Source organism: Silene latifolia, chromosome 5 (assembly GCF_048544455.1).
Source record: "Silene latifolia isolate original U9 population chromosome 5, ASM4854445v1, whole genome shotgun sequence".
NCBI classification, from domain to species: Eukaryota; Viridiplantae; Streptophyta; class Magnoliopsida; order Caryophyllales; family Caryophyllaceae; genus Silene; species Silene latifolia.
In genome coordinates, this window is record NC_133530.1 from 16,618,218 (window position 1) to 16,636,828 (window position 18,611).

The 18,611-nt window shown below is 35.9% G+C and overlaps 1 protein-coding gene across 1 annotated transcript; it reads left to right on the plus strand.

The window, feature by feature from the left end:
• The first annotated feature begins 16,076 nt into the window (after window positions 1-16,076).
• On the plus strand, window positions 16,077-18,260 carry LOC141656873 (putative peroxidase 61). The gene is made up of 4 exons (XM_074463966.1): window positions 16,077-16,387; window positions 16,809-16,988; window positions 17,193-17,352; window positions 17,792-18,260. Exons 1-4 carry the CDS (start codon window positions 16,136-16,138, stop codon window positions 18,220-18,222), a joined length of 1,023 nt encoding a protein of 340 aa, XP_074320067.1. The 5' UTR covers window positions 16,077-16,135; the 3' UTR covers window positions 18,223-18,260.
• The last annotated feature ends 351 nt before the right edge of the window (window positions 18,261-18,611 follow it).

The following is an 18,611-nucleotide window of genomic DNA, read 5'->3' on the forward strand; positions in this document are numbered from 1 at the left end:
TTACTCTTTTAAATAGGCTTAATTTTTGTTTTAGAATTTTATAATTATATATTGTTTCAAAGAATAACTTATTTACTTATATTTAAAAAAATGAATAAAATTAAAGAATATAATGACAATCTACACTATAGCTAGTATTATTACTTATTTAGACTCATCGAGTTGAGTAAGCTCGATTAGTCGATTACAGACCTAAATCCAAGAAAATCTTGAGTCTACGAAAGCTCACACACAGGTCACCTTTGGTTAGTAGACCCATAATTCACGTTCAAAGAAAAAAAAATGTTAAAGAAGAGCTCGAGCACGAGAAAAATAAACGCGTCAAGACTGAGTTTTCATGTCAAGAGTTTGAGCCCAAGCTCAAGTACAATTTTTGATATATTATGCTATTAGACAATAATTAAAGATTACCTGTATTAAATCTAACTAATTAAGCGTAAAATCACCATTTTTTCCCCAAAGTGCAATTTTAAAGGCGTGTTTGGATTGAGTGATTTGGAGAGAAAAGAAAGGGAAGGAGAGTAGAGGATTTAAAATCCTTGTTTGGATAGCAAATATGGGTGGAGAGATTTGGAAATATCCATTTTCCCTCCTCCAAGACAAATTAAAATCTCTTCACAATAGACAAGATTTGAAAGGAATTGTATCCAAACACTCAAACCACGTTTGTCATCCCTTTCCCTTACCTCCCTTTCACTTCTCTCCTTCTCCCTCCCTTCCACTTTTACTATCCAAACACACCCTAAAGACGTATTTGGATAGGAGAAAAGGAGGGAAAGGGAGGGGAGGGGAGGGGAAGGGAATGGGAGGAGAAGGAGACTGGAGGAAGTGAATTTTTCTCCAAATCTCGCCTATGTTGGTGGGGAAATAATGCCTTCATTTTTCTATCCAAACAATAGATTTTTCATCCTTTCAATTCCCTTTTCCCCCTTTTCTCCCAAATCCCTCAATCCAAACACATCGTAAAGGTCATAGATAAGTTCACTCAATACTTTTTCAACAGCCAACATCATTACACGAGGCCACGAGCCAACCCGACCAAAACCTAAAGAAAGCAAAAAAAAATTCTTGGCCACCTAATTGGACTGGCATAAGAACTTGTTTCCGGGAGGAGTTATGGTTAGACCTAAATCAACCGAACCGGCGAGTCACGGGCTGATCATGATAACCCAACTGAGATTGGGTTGACCCGGCCCGACTTTTAGTCACCTCTATGCATGGGAATATATTTTTATTCAACCCTCTAATATGATTATTCAATTCATCATTTGCAGAATTTGTATCCTAGTTCCACCGTGGTCGGTCTCCATGCCAACCTGTTGAGAGTATGATTAATCTAAGCAACATTTGTTTCATAGTCTCCTCCTACGAGTAGTTATTTTGTACTATCAAGTTGGCACAATAAAGCAAGTCTAACTAACTAACTCAAGTCACCAATTAACTACCGGAAAAACATCTTTACATTTTGATTTCATTTCACTATATATTTCCAAGTGGGTTATCTTTGCGTTACTACTTACTAATGACTAAAGTCAATCCCCAAAGTCAATCCCTAGATGCTACCATAAGTAAAGCCACCGTTTGTAACGCGGCACAAATTTATGACGCCTCAATCACAACCGATTAAAATAATATTAAAAATAGGGGCTGGGTTGTTATGATATGTCACTAATCACTTTTTGTCATAAGCAACAAGGAAGACAAGCTAAAGTAACACAAAGCACCAAAGTTAACCTTTGACATTTTATTTTCCACCGTATCACCCAAAACACAAGCAGATCATCAAACCTTAAGAATCGAAGACATTGACGATGATAAATGTTTTTTAGATTTCTTAACCATGACTCACAATCTCTTAATAATTGTAGTACATATAGGGATGGCAATGGGTAGGGTCTGGGTAGGGTCCGCCTCGACCCAGACCCGACCCGAGATTTTCCCTTTGGACCCGTCCGACCTGCACCCGTAAGGGTCTAAAATTTGAGGACCCATACCCGGACCCTATGGGTAAGGGTAGGTGTCAAATCTACCCATGGTCCGAGTTTGATCACTTTAAGAATAAGATTAATAATTTATATGGTCTATAATATTAAAAAAAAAAAAATCATACTACTTTAACATTATAAGTTTATTAATCTGCCGTTAATGGTGGTTGTCGGTCGCCGGCTATTAGAGAGGTTGTTGTCAGTCGCGAATCAATGCTATTGTGGTGGTTTTCTTGTGTCAGTGATGGAGTGGTGGTATTGTCAGAAGAGTTTGGTTGAGTTTTATCATTTTATGGGATAAGGGAAGAGGAAGAGACTTTAGTTTTGTTTCTGATCAGCGAGTATGAATTGAGAAAAGTTGTAATTTTGATTTTTTTTCTTTAATAAAGGGTCTAAGGGTTGGGTATGGGTCTCATAACTTAGACCGGGGACCGGACCAAATATTTTCTTAAGACCCATACCCGACCCATACCCATTGGGTCTGAAAAATCGAGACCCATACCCGACCCATTAGGGTCCGACCCTCAGGGTCTGGGTCGGGTCCCCGACCCACTGCCATCCCTAAGTACATACACTATCTGCCTATATCATTAAAATTGCTCTAATTCAGTTTGGACCAAAATCTCTAACGACGAATTTAATAGCTGATCTAGGACTTTCGCGAGTCTCACCAACTATACTATAATAAGAGTTAAAGAAAATCGGGTGCTCTTTGAGTTACTCATTGATTCCGAAGTAAAGATCGAGTTGGACTTTTTTTTACTTAATCACCATATCTACAAGTCTACAACTTATGTCCTCGTCATAGAGCCTTTTATAAGCTACTTATTCACAATTAATTACATTGACTATCTGTTTATACTATCTGTTTATATTAATTTGCTTGTTATTACGATTACCGATGAAGTGTCAAATTGTCACGTTTAACGTTAATAAAAAGAAAACAAACATAACCAACATTTTTTGTCGTTGTCTAGGGGCGTCAGGTTGTAACAATGAAATGTGCATGGTCAAACTATTTAGGTCATCGTGATAATTTCCAGTTTAAGCGAACTTACCCTTCAAATTGCTAGCTGTTCATGCAGATATGTCATGCTGGATTTTACAAATCAAGTCAACGTTTTCATAATTTGTACTATTCGGTTAGTTAATAGTGGCGATTTTAGGAATTCAATAGCAGGGATGCAAAAAATTAACAGTTTTTAAGATCGGTAATGTTTATGGGTCTGTTTGGTAAATGGTATATTGACCAAATTTCAGCATATTTGAGAGGTTTAACATGTTTGACTTACGAATATGTTATTTAGAGCGTTTGGTTAATAGCATATTAAATTAGCATATTGGGGTCCAATATGCTATTTTGCAATATGCTGCTCCTACCAGCATATTAGGTTAGCGGATTAGAAAGAAAAAAATTTGCCTTCTTTAACCCCTTAAAAAATACTAACCTTCCTTTTATATATTTATTAAATAATTTGTGCATATCCTTATTTGTCATTTTAAAAATGTCTTACACAATATGCTAAGCTAAACCTGTCAATTACCAAACACCTCTAAGACAATTTGCTAAATAAATCTGCTAGTCAAACCTGTTAAATCATTCTGCTAGTCAAATCTGTTTTCTAAATCTGCTTCTGCTAATATTAATCCGCTGTTTACCAAACAAGGCATATATATCATTAAGTCAAAATGATATAAATCGTTCAATAACTAGGTAAGTTATTTAAAGACGGTAATATTTGCATTTCGTAAGTAGTAAGGCTGTAAACGAGTTGATTTGAGCTCGAGCTCTGGTAGTGGGCTTGGACCTGGCTCGAAATTTTTACCTCGACTCGAAGCTCATCAAGCCTAAATAATTGAAGCTTGAGCTCGACTCGAATTCAAATCGAGCTCGTTTTGTCATTATATTGTTTTCACTTTCTCACATTTTAATTTTACTAAAAATATATATTTAAAAAATATATATATACTTAAAAATTTAAAATAAAATTAATATTACAATATAAAAGTTATATAAAAAAATTATAAACATGCCCAACCAAGCTTCCGAGCCGAGCTTTGTTGAGCTCGGGCTCAGCTCGGTTCATATTCAGCCAAACTCAGCTCGAGCTCGGCTTAACCAAGTATGAGCCGAGCTTTTACCGAACCAAGGGCTCGACGAGTCGGCTCAAATCATTTATAAATTATAACCCTATTCGTAAGTAACAATTTGTAGATCGACCTCTTTATTCTATTCTATTGTTTTCCTGAAGTTAAAGAATGAGGTGTTTGCATTTATTAGTACCTAGCTCATTTACTAAATTTGAATGGTGTGTGAAATCTAGTTGCTCCCATGTTACAATTAAAACCAAGGAATACATTTATACTCTTTCCAATAATTTTAATAGAAGTATTATCAGCATAAATGCGTAATGCTTAAATAAAACGTAATAACGTATTTGCGTACTACTCTACTCGTATATATACTTTCTATGATAAGCAACCGTGTTGCACAAAATTAAGCTCCCCCTTGTCATGTTGGCAACAATAACAATCAATAATTAAGTAATTAACCATGCAAAAAAGAACGTAGGAAATACATACTTTGTTGGAAAATTATCTTTTAAATATGAATTTCGAACCAACACTTGGATCATTATCAGATGACCTGGAAATTTCATTGGGCGAGTCGCGGAATTATTCAACTTTTCTCAAGACGATTCACGTCCTCCCAATAAATCACAGAGAGTTCATAGCGTATCGTACCCAGAATAAAACCCCAACTATAATTTTTACTATATATTTTAATTAATTTGTATTTTTAAAATTCATTTTTTGTTAAAATACATAACATACTGTATTTTATTACTCCGTACGTACTAGAAGTATTTCTCATCAATTTGCATGTGAATTATCCTTTCGACACACGTTCATAGAACATGGCACCATACAGTGACAGAGTCAAGATTTGAACTTAGGAGGGGCGAAAAATTTTAGGGGGGCGAACGACTAATTTCATAAGGTACACTCGAAAAAATTTCGAAAAATTTAACTAAAAACTTTGAAAATTTCATCCGCTAGGGGGGAGGAAGCGACCGCCTTTACTAGCCCCCCTAACTCCACTACTCGCACCATACCATGCATGCCAATTATAGAGAACACTAAAATTCTTAAATCCTCACGTAACTTGCAAAGCCAACAATACATGGCACCGATTTTTCTCATCACCGATCATAATTTACGGACGGTATTTAGTAACATTCTTGTTGTATTTTATAGAGACGTTTAACAGTATACTGATATAATGTTTTTGGTGTGAAAATTTGATGTCGACAGGATTTAAATCTCTGCCACTTCTCATTAATAAAAAAGTTAACCAAATAATTTGGACTATAAAAAACAAGCTTATTAGATTCAACACTTTACTCACTCTCGTTGGCTCAAGAGATTGACTCGTTGGTTTTTGGAAGTTCTGTGTCAAGTAGTGGATGACTGGATGTTAATGTTGAAGTTCGTGTTCCGCAGTTTGTACGCCATCAACACACTATATTGCGTTAGTTTATGATTTTGGTATAACTAGTTGTTGCACCGCGCCCTATAGGGCGCGGTGCCCCAATTTGGTGAAATGCTTAGTGGAAGTCGCTTTGTGCTGTAGCATTTGAAACGGTTGTTTGACGTGACAGTGTTGTTTTTGAAAGCACGAATTATTTGGAAAGCATTGATAGTTTGTTTGTTTAAAATGAAGTGGGTTATTTGCTCTTAATTTGCAAGCTGAGTCTGATCTGGAGGGGAACATAAGTTGTGGGGCAGTAACAATTGTTTGGTGAAAGCCATAGTCTATAATGGTAAGTAGCACGAAATTTACAGTACATGTGATTTTTACAACAAAAAACCATTAGTTTGACACATTTAAGATCAAAGCTACATTAGAGTGCTCGAAGTACACTATCAAAAACATTGTGGTTTTGCATTGACAAGCACCCTTGATTGTGGTCTTTCTGCAAATGATACTTGGACGTAGTCCAAAGTTGCTGGGAGATAGGGTGCATCATAGTGAGTACCAACCCAGAGATGGGGATGATCTTGCCGGTTCCTGTTAAAGAACCAGTTCATAAAGTAGCGTTCTTTTATATCGAACATGTTTTGTAATTTAAATGCGGACCTTTGTTATGATCATATGGGTTATATGGAATGATGGGAATAATTTTATGCATGCTGTAACTACTAATCCACAATATATGTCAGATGAAAAGTTACTTACATAGGTACTGGGAGGCAAATACATCAAATGAGAACAAAATGGAGTTTACTTCTCATAAACTCGTCTGGCAGCCACCCCCTTGTGATTTCTGGAAAGTGAGAAACACACAACTCATTATATGAATCTTAAAGATCACAGCTCGAGCAACTATGTTAGCGGTTAGTTATCAACTACCACCTACAGTGCAGCGTAGAAACATTAAATGAATCAGATTTGCATGCAGCTCTTTTGAGTATGAGCGACTGATATGGCTACCCCACCACAATGAATACATGTTTTTACTTCACGATCGCAACAAGGCTCGTGTTATCAGCCCCGGTCAAACTACATCAACCACCCTGGAGTCTCATCGCATTAAGTAAATGGCCAAACTAAAAAGATCATGTTAAAACCAATATTTAGTCCTCAATAATACAGCAATAGTATACACAATGGTACCAAATTATGTATATGGAACCAGACAATACTAAGTGGAAAAAAGTCACTTACGGAAAGATCAAATATTAAAACTTACCAATGAAACGAAAGATCTAAGAGGTATAACGTCCACTCCACTCCTCCCCTCACCGATTTCGTATTTCCAATCACACGACAAAAAAACACAAATTCCTAAGTAATATTTACCAAATTTAACGCCTTTGCAAAATTATACATCAAATTATGTACTTAGCATCATCAAAGCATTATAATCAGAACAGCCTAACTAACATCAACTATATAAATTAAACAAAGATAGGAGGAACTGAGATGGTGTTTTGGGATTGAAAGTGGAGAATAGATAGGAGAATATGAGAATTTAATTGAGTAGAAATGAGCAATGGAGAGGAGAAGAGGAGAAGAGGAGAAATGAGTGGGTGGCAGTGAAAAGTAAAAGTGGGCAAGTGGGCACCTGACCAGAGCGCGAGACATTGTTATAAGAACAATTACTGTATCTTTAAACTGGGATGAGTGCTAAGCGCCCTGAAAACCTTCATCCACACAGCCTATGTTACAGATTAATAAGCTTCGTCCCTATATCCAGGTGTAACAAATAGGCATGCAAGGGAAACAAATAACGGACAAATATATAAGTCATAAATTACATGTAAAAGTGCATGCATAGAAGAATGGGTAAGCACTTACATAATTAAGAGTTGTCGGAAACAAAGTGTCCGCACAACAGCAAAACATCACCACGGCTTCATATAATAATTCAAGAACTCGCCGTCAACTATAAAAGGCCAATCATGCTACACCATCGCCATCTCTACATAAACATATAACATAGATGAAGATCTTTACCACGCCAACCAAACAACGCACTCATCCCTGGTGTATTGCCCTCAAATAAGAGAGAACAAATAGCCATCTGCTGGGCAACTGCAGCACACAGAGAGCACTGTGCTTACCCACCCAAGGAGATTTTCCAACAACCAAATTAATCGAGATGTTGCTTGTTTAACAGATTTGGACGGAGGTGACATTAAACTGATGACAGGAAAGACGAACAAATGCACTTCACAGAGGTTGAATGCAGCTTTCCTCACAATAGTAATTAATTAAAATCAGACTTTTATGAGACACGGGAATGTAAGTAGGTCATACACAAGGACAAAAGGTTTGATGTAACATTCGCCCAAAAAAATATCAGGAGATGTATTGTTTTCAAACTCCCCTAAGATTTGCAGAAGCCTTCAGTCTTGAGGATTTTTGGGATTGGTCCTATTTTAGGCGATTAACCTATCTTTCTTTCCTTATCGAAAGAACAAACGCTATACCGTGAGATCTCCTTGCAAGACATTTTTAGCTTCAAAGTCTAATATGGGTATCCCATGACTACGAAGACATGTTTTGACTCCCCGATCAAAACAAGGCCTTCATTACCAACGCGGCCTCAGTACCCTGAATTCTCGCCCACCATCTAGTAGGTAGAGTTCAATTACATGTTGTGTACATTTCATGGCTATATGGTGTAATATAAAGTTACAATTCGACCCCGCCACGGCCACCAATCACCACAGTCAAGCAGTTTAACTCATAACATCAGGACATTGAACCGAAGTCGGTGTTTAAAACTTATAAACGACGACTTCGAAAAAATAATAGCAATAAACATAACCTAATAGCGAATCACTCAAAATCAAACAATAAACATGCAATTAAGCAGCTCCTGGAAAAATGATCAATGTTTAGAAAATTAGATAAACCCTAATCACAATACAACTCGATCAACCTTTCCACACACCCCGATGAACCCAACCAAACTACTCACAACATTCTAAGCCTCGATATCAGAATACTTTTTCTTCACATCCTAACTCTTATACTGTCTATCTAGCAATTATCCCTCCGGCGAAAATCTCACTCTTCGATATACATCATTTTCAACACTACCTCTTCTGAAAAAAAAAATCAAATTAAGAATAAAATAAAGAGCAACTGAAAAGGCGATATTGGGACACTTCTCACGCCTTCAGCTTCATACCCGTGGCAAAACTGTAGTCCGATTTTATGAGGAAATAATACTGAGTACTTAAGAAGCAGAGAACTCTAAAAGCTATGTCTAATCATCATAAGTAAATAACCTCCATTCGTCTTTGATATCAAGTCTAGACCAACTCAACTTCGATAATAATAATAATCAGTTACAATACTCCTTCCCCCAAAAGGTTAATAAAAAGAACCATGATTTCACTCAAATAAATACATGATGCCATACATGGAGAACATCAAAGATAACTATTTTGCCATAGAACACGACAAGTAACAAATTAGCCTCCAGCCCTACACACAACTTCCTTATTAACTTAAGATATCATATAATGCTTGTCCATTATTAAGGATCGGGCGGTTAAATTCCCCTTTGAAAACGCTGTGGAAACTCCAGTTTAGATTTAAATATCTAATTACATTAGGATTCAGCCACATTAACTAAAACAGTGGGAAATTTGTGGTACACTAAATGATATTGTGTAGAAATTAGCCTACCAATCAGTCCGTTTTTTCAGAAGGCTTTAATCCAGTCAGAATAAATCAAAATGGCAAACCTAATAGTCAGCATTTTTAATAATCGTAGATATGGAGTGATAGTTCAATGCAATTTTCATTATTGTTTAATTTGAAAACAACCGTCATTATGTTTTGCACCGGCATGTAAAGCTGCATGCTTTCGATCCCTCATATTTTATTATACGCATGAGCACTTGATGCAATGGAAGAAGATACAATCCAGAAAAAAATGCTTTACAAATAGCTAATGGCTTAATAGCTGAAGTGTGTACCTCTTCTACATGAGCAAAACCCTTGGGAAGATTAGCGGTAATAATTGCTTGCCAAATTTTTTGCCCTCTGAAGTACATCAGGGAGGTCTATTCATTGTAATGGCAATATTATAGAAAAACATTGTAAGTTATAGAAACTGATAACTGTGGTTAAGTTTATAAATTTTACCCCATTGTCGAACTTGGAATCTCCAGCAAAGGAAACTCCATCACAATATTTCACTCTGTTCCAATTATAAAATCTGATCGTTATAACAATGAAGCATATATATTACAGAGTCAAAAAAGACAAAGACCTAAGACAACCAACCAAAATTGCATTAAGATTCTCATGTTATTATATGTTTACAAGCACTTAGAACATACTCCCTCCAATTTTCTTATATCTTCCCTCTTTCCTTTTTCACACAAGTTTGATTATCTTCCCTCTTTCCTTTTTTGGTAAGTTTCATTCATTTTTTATTAATTTCTCTCTCCTAAAAAATTAACAACTCTCATTACTTTATCTATTCTTTATTCATCATTCATTCTTTATTATTTTCTCTCACCTATAAATTTCACAACTTACAATAATTTATTCTACTTTATTCCTTCTTTCTTCCCCTTTCTTAATTTTTGTGCCCAAAAGAAAGGGGAAGATACAAGAAACAATGATAACCAGCAAACATCATATTTTTGCGGTCCTCGATTGTGTTCATTTAACACTCTTTTTCTAGTAAAAAATTTCCAAGGAAACTTTCTTCAGCAATAATTAGTAAAATATGGGGTGTTAATAATTAGTAATGACAAATGATACAAATAAATATAGTACTATCCAGGGTTTTAAATCTCGGTATCGGTCGCGATCGCGGTCGCGGTCACGGTGTCGCGGAATCGGTCTGAACCGCTTGTCGCGGACCATAAATCGCTCGTCGTGATGTTTTTTTTGTTTTACAAGGTTTTTTGGCTATATTTAATATCCATTATATTTCTGATGTTATATTATGGCTAAATATCTCACAAACAACATTTTAAAATACTATAATTAAGAAATAGTGATTAAAATAGTTTTTTTTTGAAGTTGTATTATGTAGGTGTTTAAATGACTCCATATGAATATGAGAGTGACTAAAACCAAACAATAGACTGAAAAAAAGTTACTTTACCCACCCACCCATTGATCACTCCATCCATAAACTGACAAGTGGCACACTGGCACCCACCCAACAAACTTACAACTTCCACGTCTCAATTTACTTTCACCAGTCACCATATATCTACAAAAACAATTTACTCTCACCTTTTTTATACAATTCCAACTCTTCCATCAGTCATCAATCATCACATTAATTATTAATCAAAAGAAAAAACAAGAGTCGTTGATTCCCTTTCAGGTCCTTCATCCCCATCTTTCATCTCCTTCATCTATGATTCGAAGTCTCCACAACTTCGTCCCTTTCATCTCCTTCATCCCCATGATTGGGGTTCACGACCAGCACCATCTCCCAGCTTGTACAGTACTCAAAATCATTTTTTAAGGTGAGTATTAAAAAATCTCGGTTGATCATATCGGTCGTATCGGAACGAGTAGGGCGATACCCGAGTCAACTCGCTCAACTCGGCTGATTTTGCCCCCTTTTATAAATGGCCGATAAATCTCGGTGTATCGTGACTCGGCAACCATCGAGACCGATACTTCTCGGCCGATACGAGACGTATCGGGCGAGTTTTTAAACCCTGGTACTATCCTTATAACAGAATAACAGGGGTGATATGTTCTTCGCTTACCTGAAACTCAGAAATAGGAATGTCCTAATGAGATCATAGCATGAGAGCCCGTCTTCGTCATAACCCATGTCGATTTAAAAGCGAATGACTGCAGGAATACGAAATAAACTTTGATCAAAAACAGAGTCGAAGACCCTTCCTAATATAGAAACAGGGAAGAATAACATATTCAAAACAAAGGATAGAGCAATGGCCTTATAACTCTTTACTCTTTCTTCTACACCTGAAACAGGTGATATCATGGCTATGTCCTTATGCATCTTGATCTTTAATCAAAAGCCCATGCACTAATATTAACGTGTGCATGGAGATTAAAAGAAAGACCTTGTAGAATATGTCTTATATCTAGCAAGTCTAATTCCTATAATTTTAATTCATCCATTGTCCCCATCTAATCTTATTCACCATTTTACGCAATTAAATTAAGAACTGATAATCACCAGGAATGCAATACCAAAAATAAAGAAACAATAATCAATACATGGTTGGACAGAACCTGGCCTAAGATTGTAGACGCCAACCTCGAAGCTTTAAATTCATCAGAATGGCTTTGGCTCTATTGCTTCAACTTCAGCTCGTTTCGCGTTGTAAATCACAAATGTGGGCACTATAACCAGAAAAAGATAATTAAGATTATAAAAAAAAAGAGGAGAAAGATGAAGGAATCGAGTGAGCGAATTAAATTAGAAGGAGAAATGAGTAGGAGATGATGACAATTAGTATCGAACCCAAAAAAGGTAGGAGTTGTACTGGATCACATTAACATTTCATGAATATACAATCAATACAAACTACACTAACAAGCCATCACTATACCTAAATTGAATTACCACATGTTCTCGTTTAAGACGATACTATCCATCTTAAGACTAAGACGGGTCAAGTACATACCACCAAAAGTAACATAATTAAACATCCAAATGACGTAAATCTAACAACTCGTGTTGTTAAAGCGTAAAAGCGGCTATAAAACTTAGCTTAGGGCTTGATCAGAGGTACAACAGCTACTGGAAAAACACATAATCATGTCTTCTCTTTTGAGCCCAAATTATTGCAATACAATCAAATTAAACCGAAAAACTAAACCTCAATGTATTTAATTCACATTCAATAATAAACATTTAACTGCAGCATCAATGGCTTAATTAAGCTCAAGTTACCTCTTAACTTAGCTGACGTTGGCGAGAGATCGCCAACGTAATCACCACCCCCGTCCTCAACAACTGCAGGCGCACCCACAAAAAATACCACCAATAAGAATTACCGGAAAATGCAAACGGAGATTAAAAAGCACACTTAACATCAGGAAGGAGAGTATTCAGAGTAGGTGGATGTTGATTAAGTGAGGGATGAGATCATGTAAATTCTTAACGATTTAATTGGAATGATCTTTGCATCTAATTAGTGAAAACAACAATAGCAATCGTAGAATCGCTAAATAATAAAACGAAAACGATACAGACCTCACTAATAAAACTTGGAAGCAATCAAACCCAAAGAACATAATAGTACCACAGTAGAACAAAGCTCCAAACGTAAGTCCTTCAATTAACAAATAGACAACTTTTCTGGTAACATTAATAATTAATACTCAATTATAATCAAGCAGAGGGGATCAATAATCCATCTCAATAGGTAAAAGTAATATGAATAACCCAGAATTTTCAATTTGCCCAAATTATTGCATGCAATCAATTTAAACCTTTAAAAAGGCCAAATCATTGCATGAAATCAATTTAAACCCAGAAGAAACGAAACCCTAAAATTATTTAAATTAACTCCCAATCAATAATCCATTTAGGAAGATAAAAGTAATATGAATAGGCAATTCACCTGTGATTGATCTAGAAATTAACTGCCGTTACGACACCTGAAGACCACCATTGCTGCGAAGAGGAGTGATGTAACGCCTCAAGAATTGGTGATGAATTGGTGAATTAATGATCCGTATTCGATGCAAAGAAAGAATGAATTTGATACAGGGACAGAGGAAAGAGGGGGAAGTGAGGGGTGGAGGGAAAGACAACTGATATAGAGAGAGGAGGGGCAAAAGGGGAAGAAATCATCATAGTTACTGTTCTGGCTACAGTAACCAGACTCTAGACTTTTTAAAGGGTATGGATAAGTGCATTTGACCCGCTTACCTATATAAGAATCACTACTACAAATCCAGGCAACTACAACGCCCCTTTAACAACGAATATTCACGAAAATCACAATAGACGTTGTAGAATGTATGGCGCGAATTTTACTAAAATCAATTACAACGGGTATGGTTATAAAACCCGTTGTTATTAGTTTTAACAACGGGTCACACATGCACAACCGTTGTTAATAATTTGGCGCAAAATTGGCGCAAAGTTAGTGAAAAGTAATCACAACGGTTATTTTTGAAACCCGTTGTTAAAACTTATTTAACAACGGGTGTTTTCTACAACCGTTGTTAAAACATATTTCACAACGGTTGTTGTTTAATAACCGTTGTCAATACCTTCCATACTATAAACCACACAAACACAAGTCTGCTGCAGCCACAAAACACAAACCTTAATACACAAACACAAACCCAACAGCAGCCAAACACAAACACAAACTTTCTCATCGTCTCTTTCTCATCGTCGCTTTATCTTCTCGCCGTCACTGTTGATTTCATCGTCTCTTTACGTACGTTCTGTAATTATCAGGTTTGTTTCATCGTCATTATTTTATTGTTCTAATTATTTCATTTCAATGTATGTGTTTTTATCGACCATTAGGTTAGTTCAAAGATCTGCTAATTATTTCATTTCCATGTATGTGTTTCTAATTATTTCATTTCCATCTTCTTTGGCGCCCTTCAGTACGGATCGAGCATAGTAAGAGTCTTAAGGATGATATATCATTCATTTTGTTGGAGTTTGGAGTTTGTTTTGAAAGATTAAGGAGAGGGTTAATTTATTTGAAGTTTGTTTTAGCAGTTAGGGTTTGGAGAATATATTGAGATAATGGAAATGCATGTTAGTTGAGATAATGCAATGTATTTATACTAATGTGTGGGTTGAGTTGTTTTTTAATTAATATATATGTTAGGAAGTTGTGCCATATATGTTAGGAAGTTGTGCCATAATCAGATCTTGATGATGACTGATAGATCTATGGAGTTGAAAAAATGGAAGCAAATCAAACAAGCATAACTCAACACTTTCAAAATGATCATTTCATTTAATTTTAAACCAAATACATTACAGCAATTATCAGAAATCAAAAGATGTATAATAAGTTTTAGGAACAACCCGGTTAAGCGTAAAAAGCGCTTCTCAACTGCCACCAATCACGCCACACGGTATACCGCTAACTTCCGGGTCATTGGCTTCATATTTTGCAATAACAGATTGAATATATGCAAGGACACGACTTGCATGTGGAGATAAGGTTGGAAGAGTACAACTCAACATATCTCTGTTCTGCGACCAAGTTGCGAGTAATGTGGCCGACGAGGGTATGAAGATGATGATGATGATGATGAGGCTTTGTTGACAAGCCGGACCGCTTCACGCCTCTTAATCCAATAATTCCGTTGATGTTCAAGGGATGCTTTGATTAATGGGTGTTGATCGTGAAGAAGCTTGGCGAGAACCTTCCCATCATCTTCAATCGTTTGTGTAAGTCATTCTTCGTTGTTGATAAAATTAGGGTTCATTGCCATGTTGTTTCAATTAATGAATGTTAGTAAAGGATGCTTTAATATGTTAGTAAAGGATGCTTTAATATTTATAGCTAGTAATATTTAATTTAATTTTTTTTTATTTTTTAAGAACAAACAACAACGGTTATTTACAAACAACCCGTTGTTATAACTTTCCCCCCAAAATTGAGTCACACTTTCCACAACGGGTTTTTATACTTAAAACCGTTGTTAATATTTTTCACAACGGTTTCCTTAAGAAAACCAACCGTTGTTAAAACCTTTTACAACGGACGCTTTAACAACGTCCGCTTTTTTATATAAGAACGGTTTTTGACCGTTGTTATAGCTTGTATCTGTAGTAGTGAATCTTAATTTTACGGTTGCTCTATTTATTAAAAGAATAGGTAATCTCAATCATTTTCCCGTCAAAATACATATTCTCAAAAAAGGAAACTCATGATAATAATGTCCCTTCACCAAATAAGTAAACTAATAATTACAATTTAATTTATCTATTATATTTTCATTAAAATAAATCTTTTCATCAAATTAATATTATATTTTCACCAAACACTAATATTTAAATTACAATAAAATAAAATTGATATAAAACTGTAAATTGCTAAATTTATTACTGGTGCTATAATTAGATGATGAGTTGACCCACAATTCGTATAAAAACAAAACTCTAAATCGTTGTCATTAGTTTCATGACAAAAAAAATTGAACAAAAAATATAAATTGAAACTCATTAACTTTATGCTATAAAGATATTTTCTTTAAAATATATTTCAACTCATTAGTCAATTTTCTTAACTAATTTCCAGTTTCAACTTTTATTTATCAAAGCAAAATACAATAATGAAAAATGTAAACAATTATAAGGTACCAATATTATATAATTAATTTTATGAAAATATTAAACTTTAAGTAGCATGCATATATTGCACGGGATCTAAACTAGTATTTATTCAACCAAATTAAATGCAATACTAAACTAATCACACTTTAAAGAAAAGCATCGTTAATAACAAGTACAACTTGGCATTGCATGTGGGGTGCAATTTCAGCAATCTAAGCAATTAATTAACGTCTATAAAATGGATTAAAATCTAATACAAATTCCAACAATTGTAAAGCAAATTACATAACAATTTAAAAAACACTTAAAAAAAAAATATTTTTTTTCCTTTGTTTTTTCGGGCATAGACAAAAAATGGAAGGAAAAATGTATATGCATATTCTTTCTCTAATGGTTCTAGCCCTTGTAGCTGCTACATTGCTGAGAAACGTCGACGGAGCGATTACGGTACCAAAGGAAGGGTTGATGCGCCAATATTACAAGAAAACTAATAGTTGTGAGAATGTGGAAGCATTTGTGAAGCATCAAATGAAGAAATTTTTGAAAAAAGATAAAACCATCACGGCGAAACTCCTTCGGCTTCTTTACTCGGATTGTATGGTCACGGTACGTACTTACATGCCTTTAATTTCCGACTATCTGATTAGTCATGTCAGCTATCTTAGCCGGTAAACTAGCTAGTGAATTTTGAAATAATCCATATTACACCAAAAGTTGTCTATGTGATTCTTTACTACGTTAAAACTCCATTGTGTCACGAGTTTATCTTATAAGTCTTAATTTCTGACTATCTAATTAGTCATGTCAGCTATCGAAATATTCATATTACGTCAAAGGCTGTCTATTTGATTCTTTACTACGATAAAAATCCATTGTGTTACGAGTTTATATTTTGTATTCTTGAAATAGGTCTAGTAACATGACCCAACCTTGTTTAAGCTAAGGTGTTGATACTGAGTTTCAATACCGTCATACATAGCTGCTAGTCTGCGACTTATGTCTAATGGGTAATGTGAGATCGATGCAGGGTTGTGACGGATCAATTCTATTAGACGGTGTAGACTCGGAAAAAACGGCAAGACAGAATATCGGACTTGGAGGATTTGTAATTATAGACAAGATCAAGATAGTTGTTGAAGAGAGATGTCCTGGAGCTGTCTCTTGTTCCGACATCTTAATGCTCGCTACTAGGGATGCTGTCGCCTTGGTACGATTCTCTTCATCCTAAGATTTATAGCGAAATCACAACATTACCTTAGTATTTCAATGACTCCCGCTTATTACGAAATAAGATCTGAATTAAATGCAGTCTTAACTCTGTATTGATTCAACCTAGACCGATGTTTTCAAATGGCCGGGTCATAATGAAAATTGCCTCGAGATTTATAATTTTGTCGAAATTTTTGAACAGGCTGGTGGTCCGTCCTACATAGTTTATACAGGAAGGAAAGATGGATTCTCGTCGAAAGCATCATCCGTCGACTTACCTTCACCAGACATATCTATGGATCAGGGACTTAAATACTTCAGCGACAGAGGTCTCGATGCCCAGGACTATACTACACTCTTAGGTATTCCTCCTTTTTTACTCGTGTTTGACACTCCAAATATCAACTAGTTTAGTTGGTAAAGTCATGAGAGCTGCTGCTCATAGAGCTGTTCAACGGTGCGGGCCAGCTCGGCCCAGCCCGTATCAGTGAACCATTTTTTCTAGCCCAGCCCACCCCTCAACCCGGGCCTAAATTTCCGGCCTGGCCCGCTAAAAATTCAAAAAACACTATATGGGCCGGAGTCGGGTCAGACATTATAGAGTCCAGCCCGGCACAACCTAACCCAAACCATTTTTAGTGTCGGGCCTGGGCCACAAGTTGACAATCCAGCCCGCCCCCAGCCCAGCCCAGTGTACACCCCTAGCTGCTCATGACCTGGGTTCAAACCCCGTCAACATAATTAGCTTAAACTGATAATATTACGACTGGCACCTGATTATAATCACCACATATATTACAGGAGCACATTCAATGGGAAAGGCAAGATGTCGATACCTAAGCACCCGTCTATACAACTACCAAGGCACCGGAAAGCCAGACCCGACAATCGCGTCATCCAAGCTTAAGGAATTAATGAAAACTTGCCCTAAAAAGAAAGGACCCCATGAAGGGTTAGTGTACCTTAACAAAGACTCCGGCGACAAGTACAGGTTCACAAATTCTTACTATAAGAACATTATGTCAGGCAAAGGTGTCCTTAGTGTTGATCAACAACTATACTTTGGGAATGATTCCTTACAACTTACTCAAGAATTCGTCGATCCTATTTACGGGTTTAAGGAATTCAAGAAGGCGTTCGCGTTGTCGGTTAATCGAATGGGAGCTTACAATGTCTTGACTGGTACTGAAGGAGAGATCAGGAGAAATTGTCATCGTGTTAATGCTTATTAATTCTCACCTTAATAAGTACTAGTAGATCATTAGATCATATATTTATTTATATAATTATATGTAATCAAATTATTAATAATGTGATTTTTGTTGTGATTAATTATTTGTTTTAATAACAATAAAATAAGGCTACATGAGTATATTTATGTTTAACCTATGTATCTCCTTTATGATTGAGTATCGTGTTGTACAACAAGTCTGGTTTGTGACGGTCACAAGCCTTGTGAGTTGTGACGTCTCACACCCTTCAATTTTTTACATTACTTGAATCAAGTATGAGTCGTTACAAGCTTCTGACGATGACAAGTAAGAATTTATGGTGTGTGTAAAAAATTGTTATTGTAATCTATCCGGGCCATGAAGTTTTTTTTTTCTCTTGCTATTTTGCA

Bases quoted from the DNA above. Each gene is read 5' to 3' on its own strand.
- LOC141656873 (XM_074463966.1), top strand. From the start codon at position 16,136: ATGGAAGGAAAAATGTATATGCATATTCTTTCTCTAATGGTTCTAGCC. The intron at 16,388-16,808 runs GTACGTACTTAC...AGATCGATGCAG, and splicing joins ACTCGGATTGTATGGTCACG to GGTTGTGACGGATCAATTCT. The intron at 17,353-17,791 runs GTATTCCTCCTT...CATATATTACAG, and splicing joins GGACTATACTACACTCTTAG to GAGCACATTCAATGGGAAAG.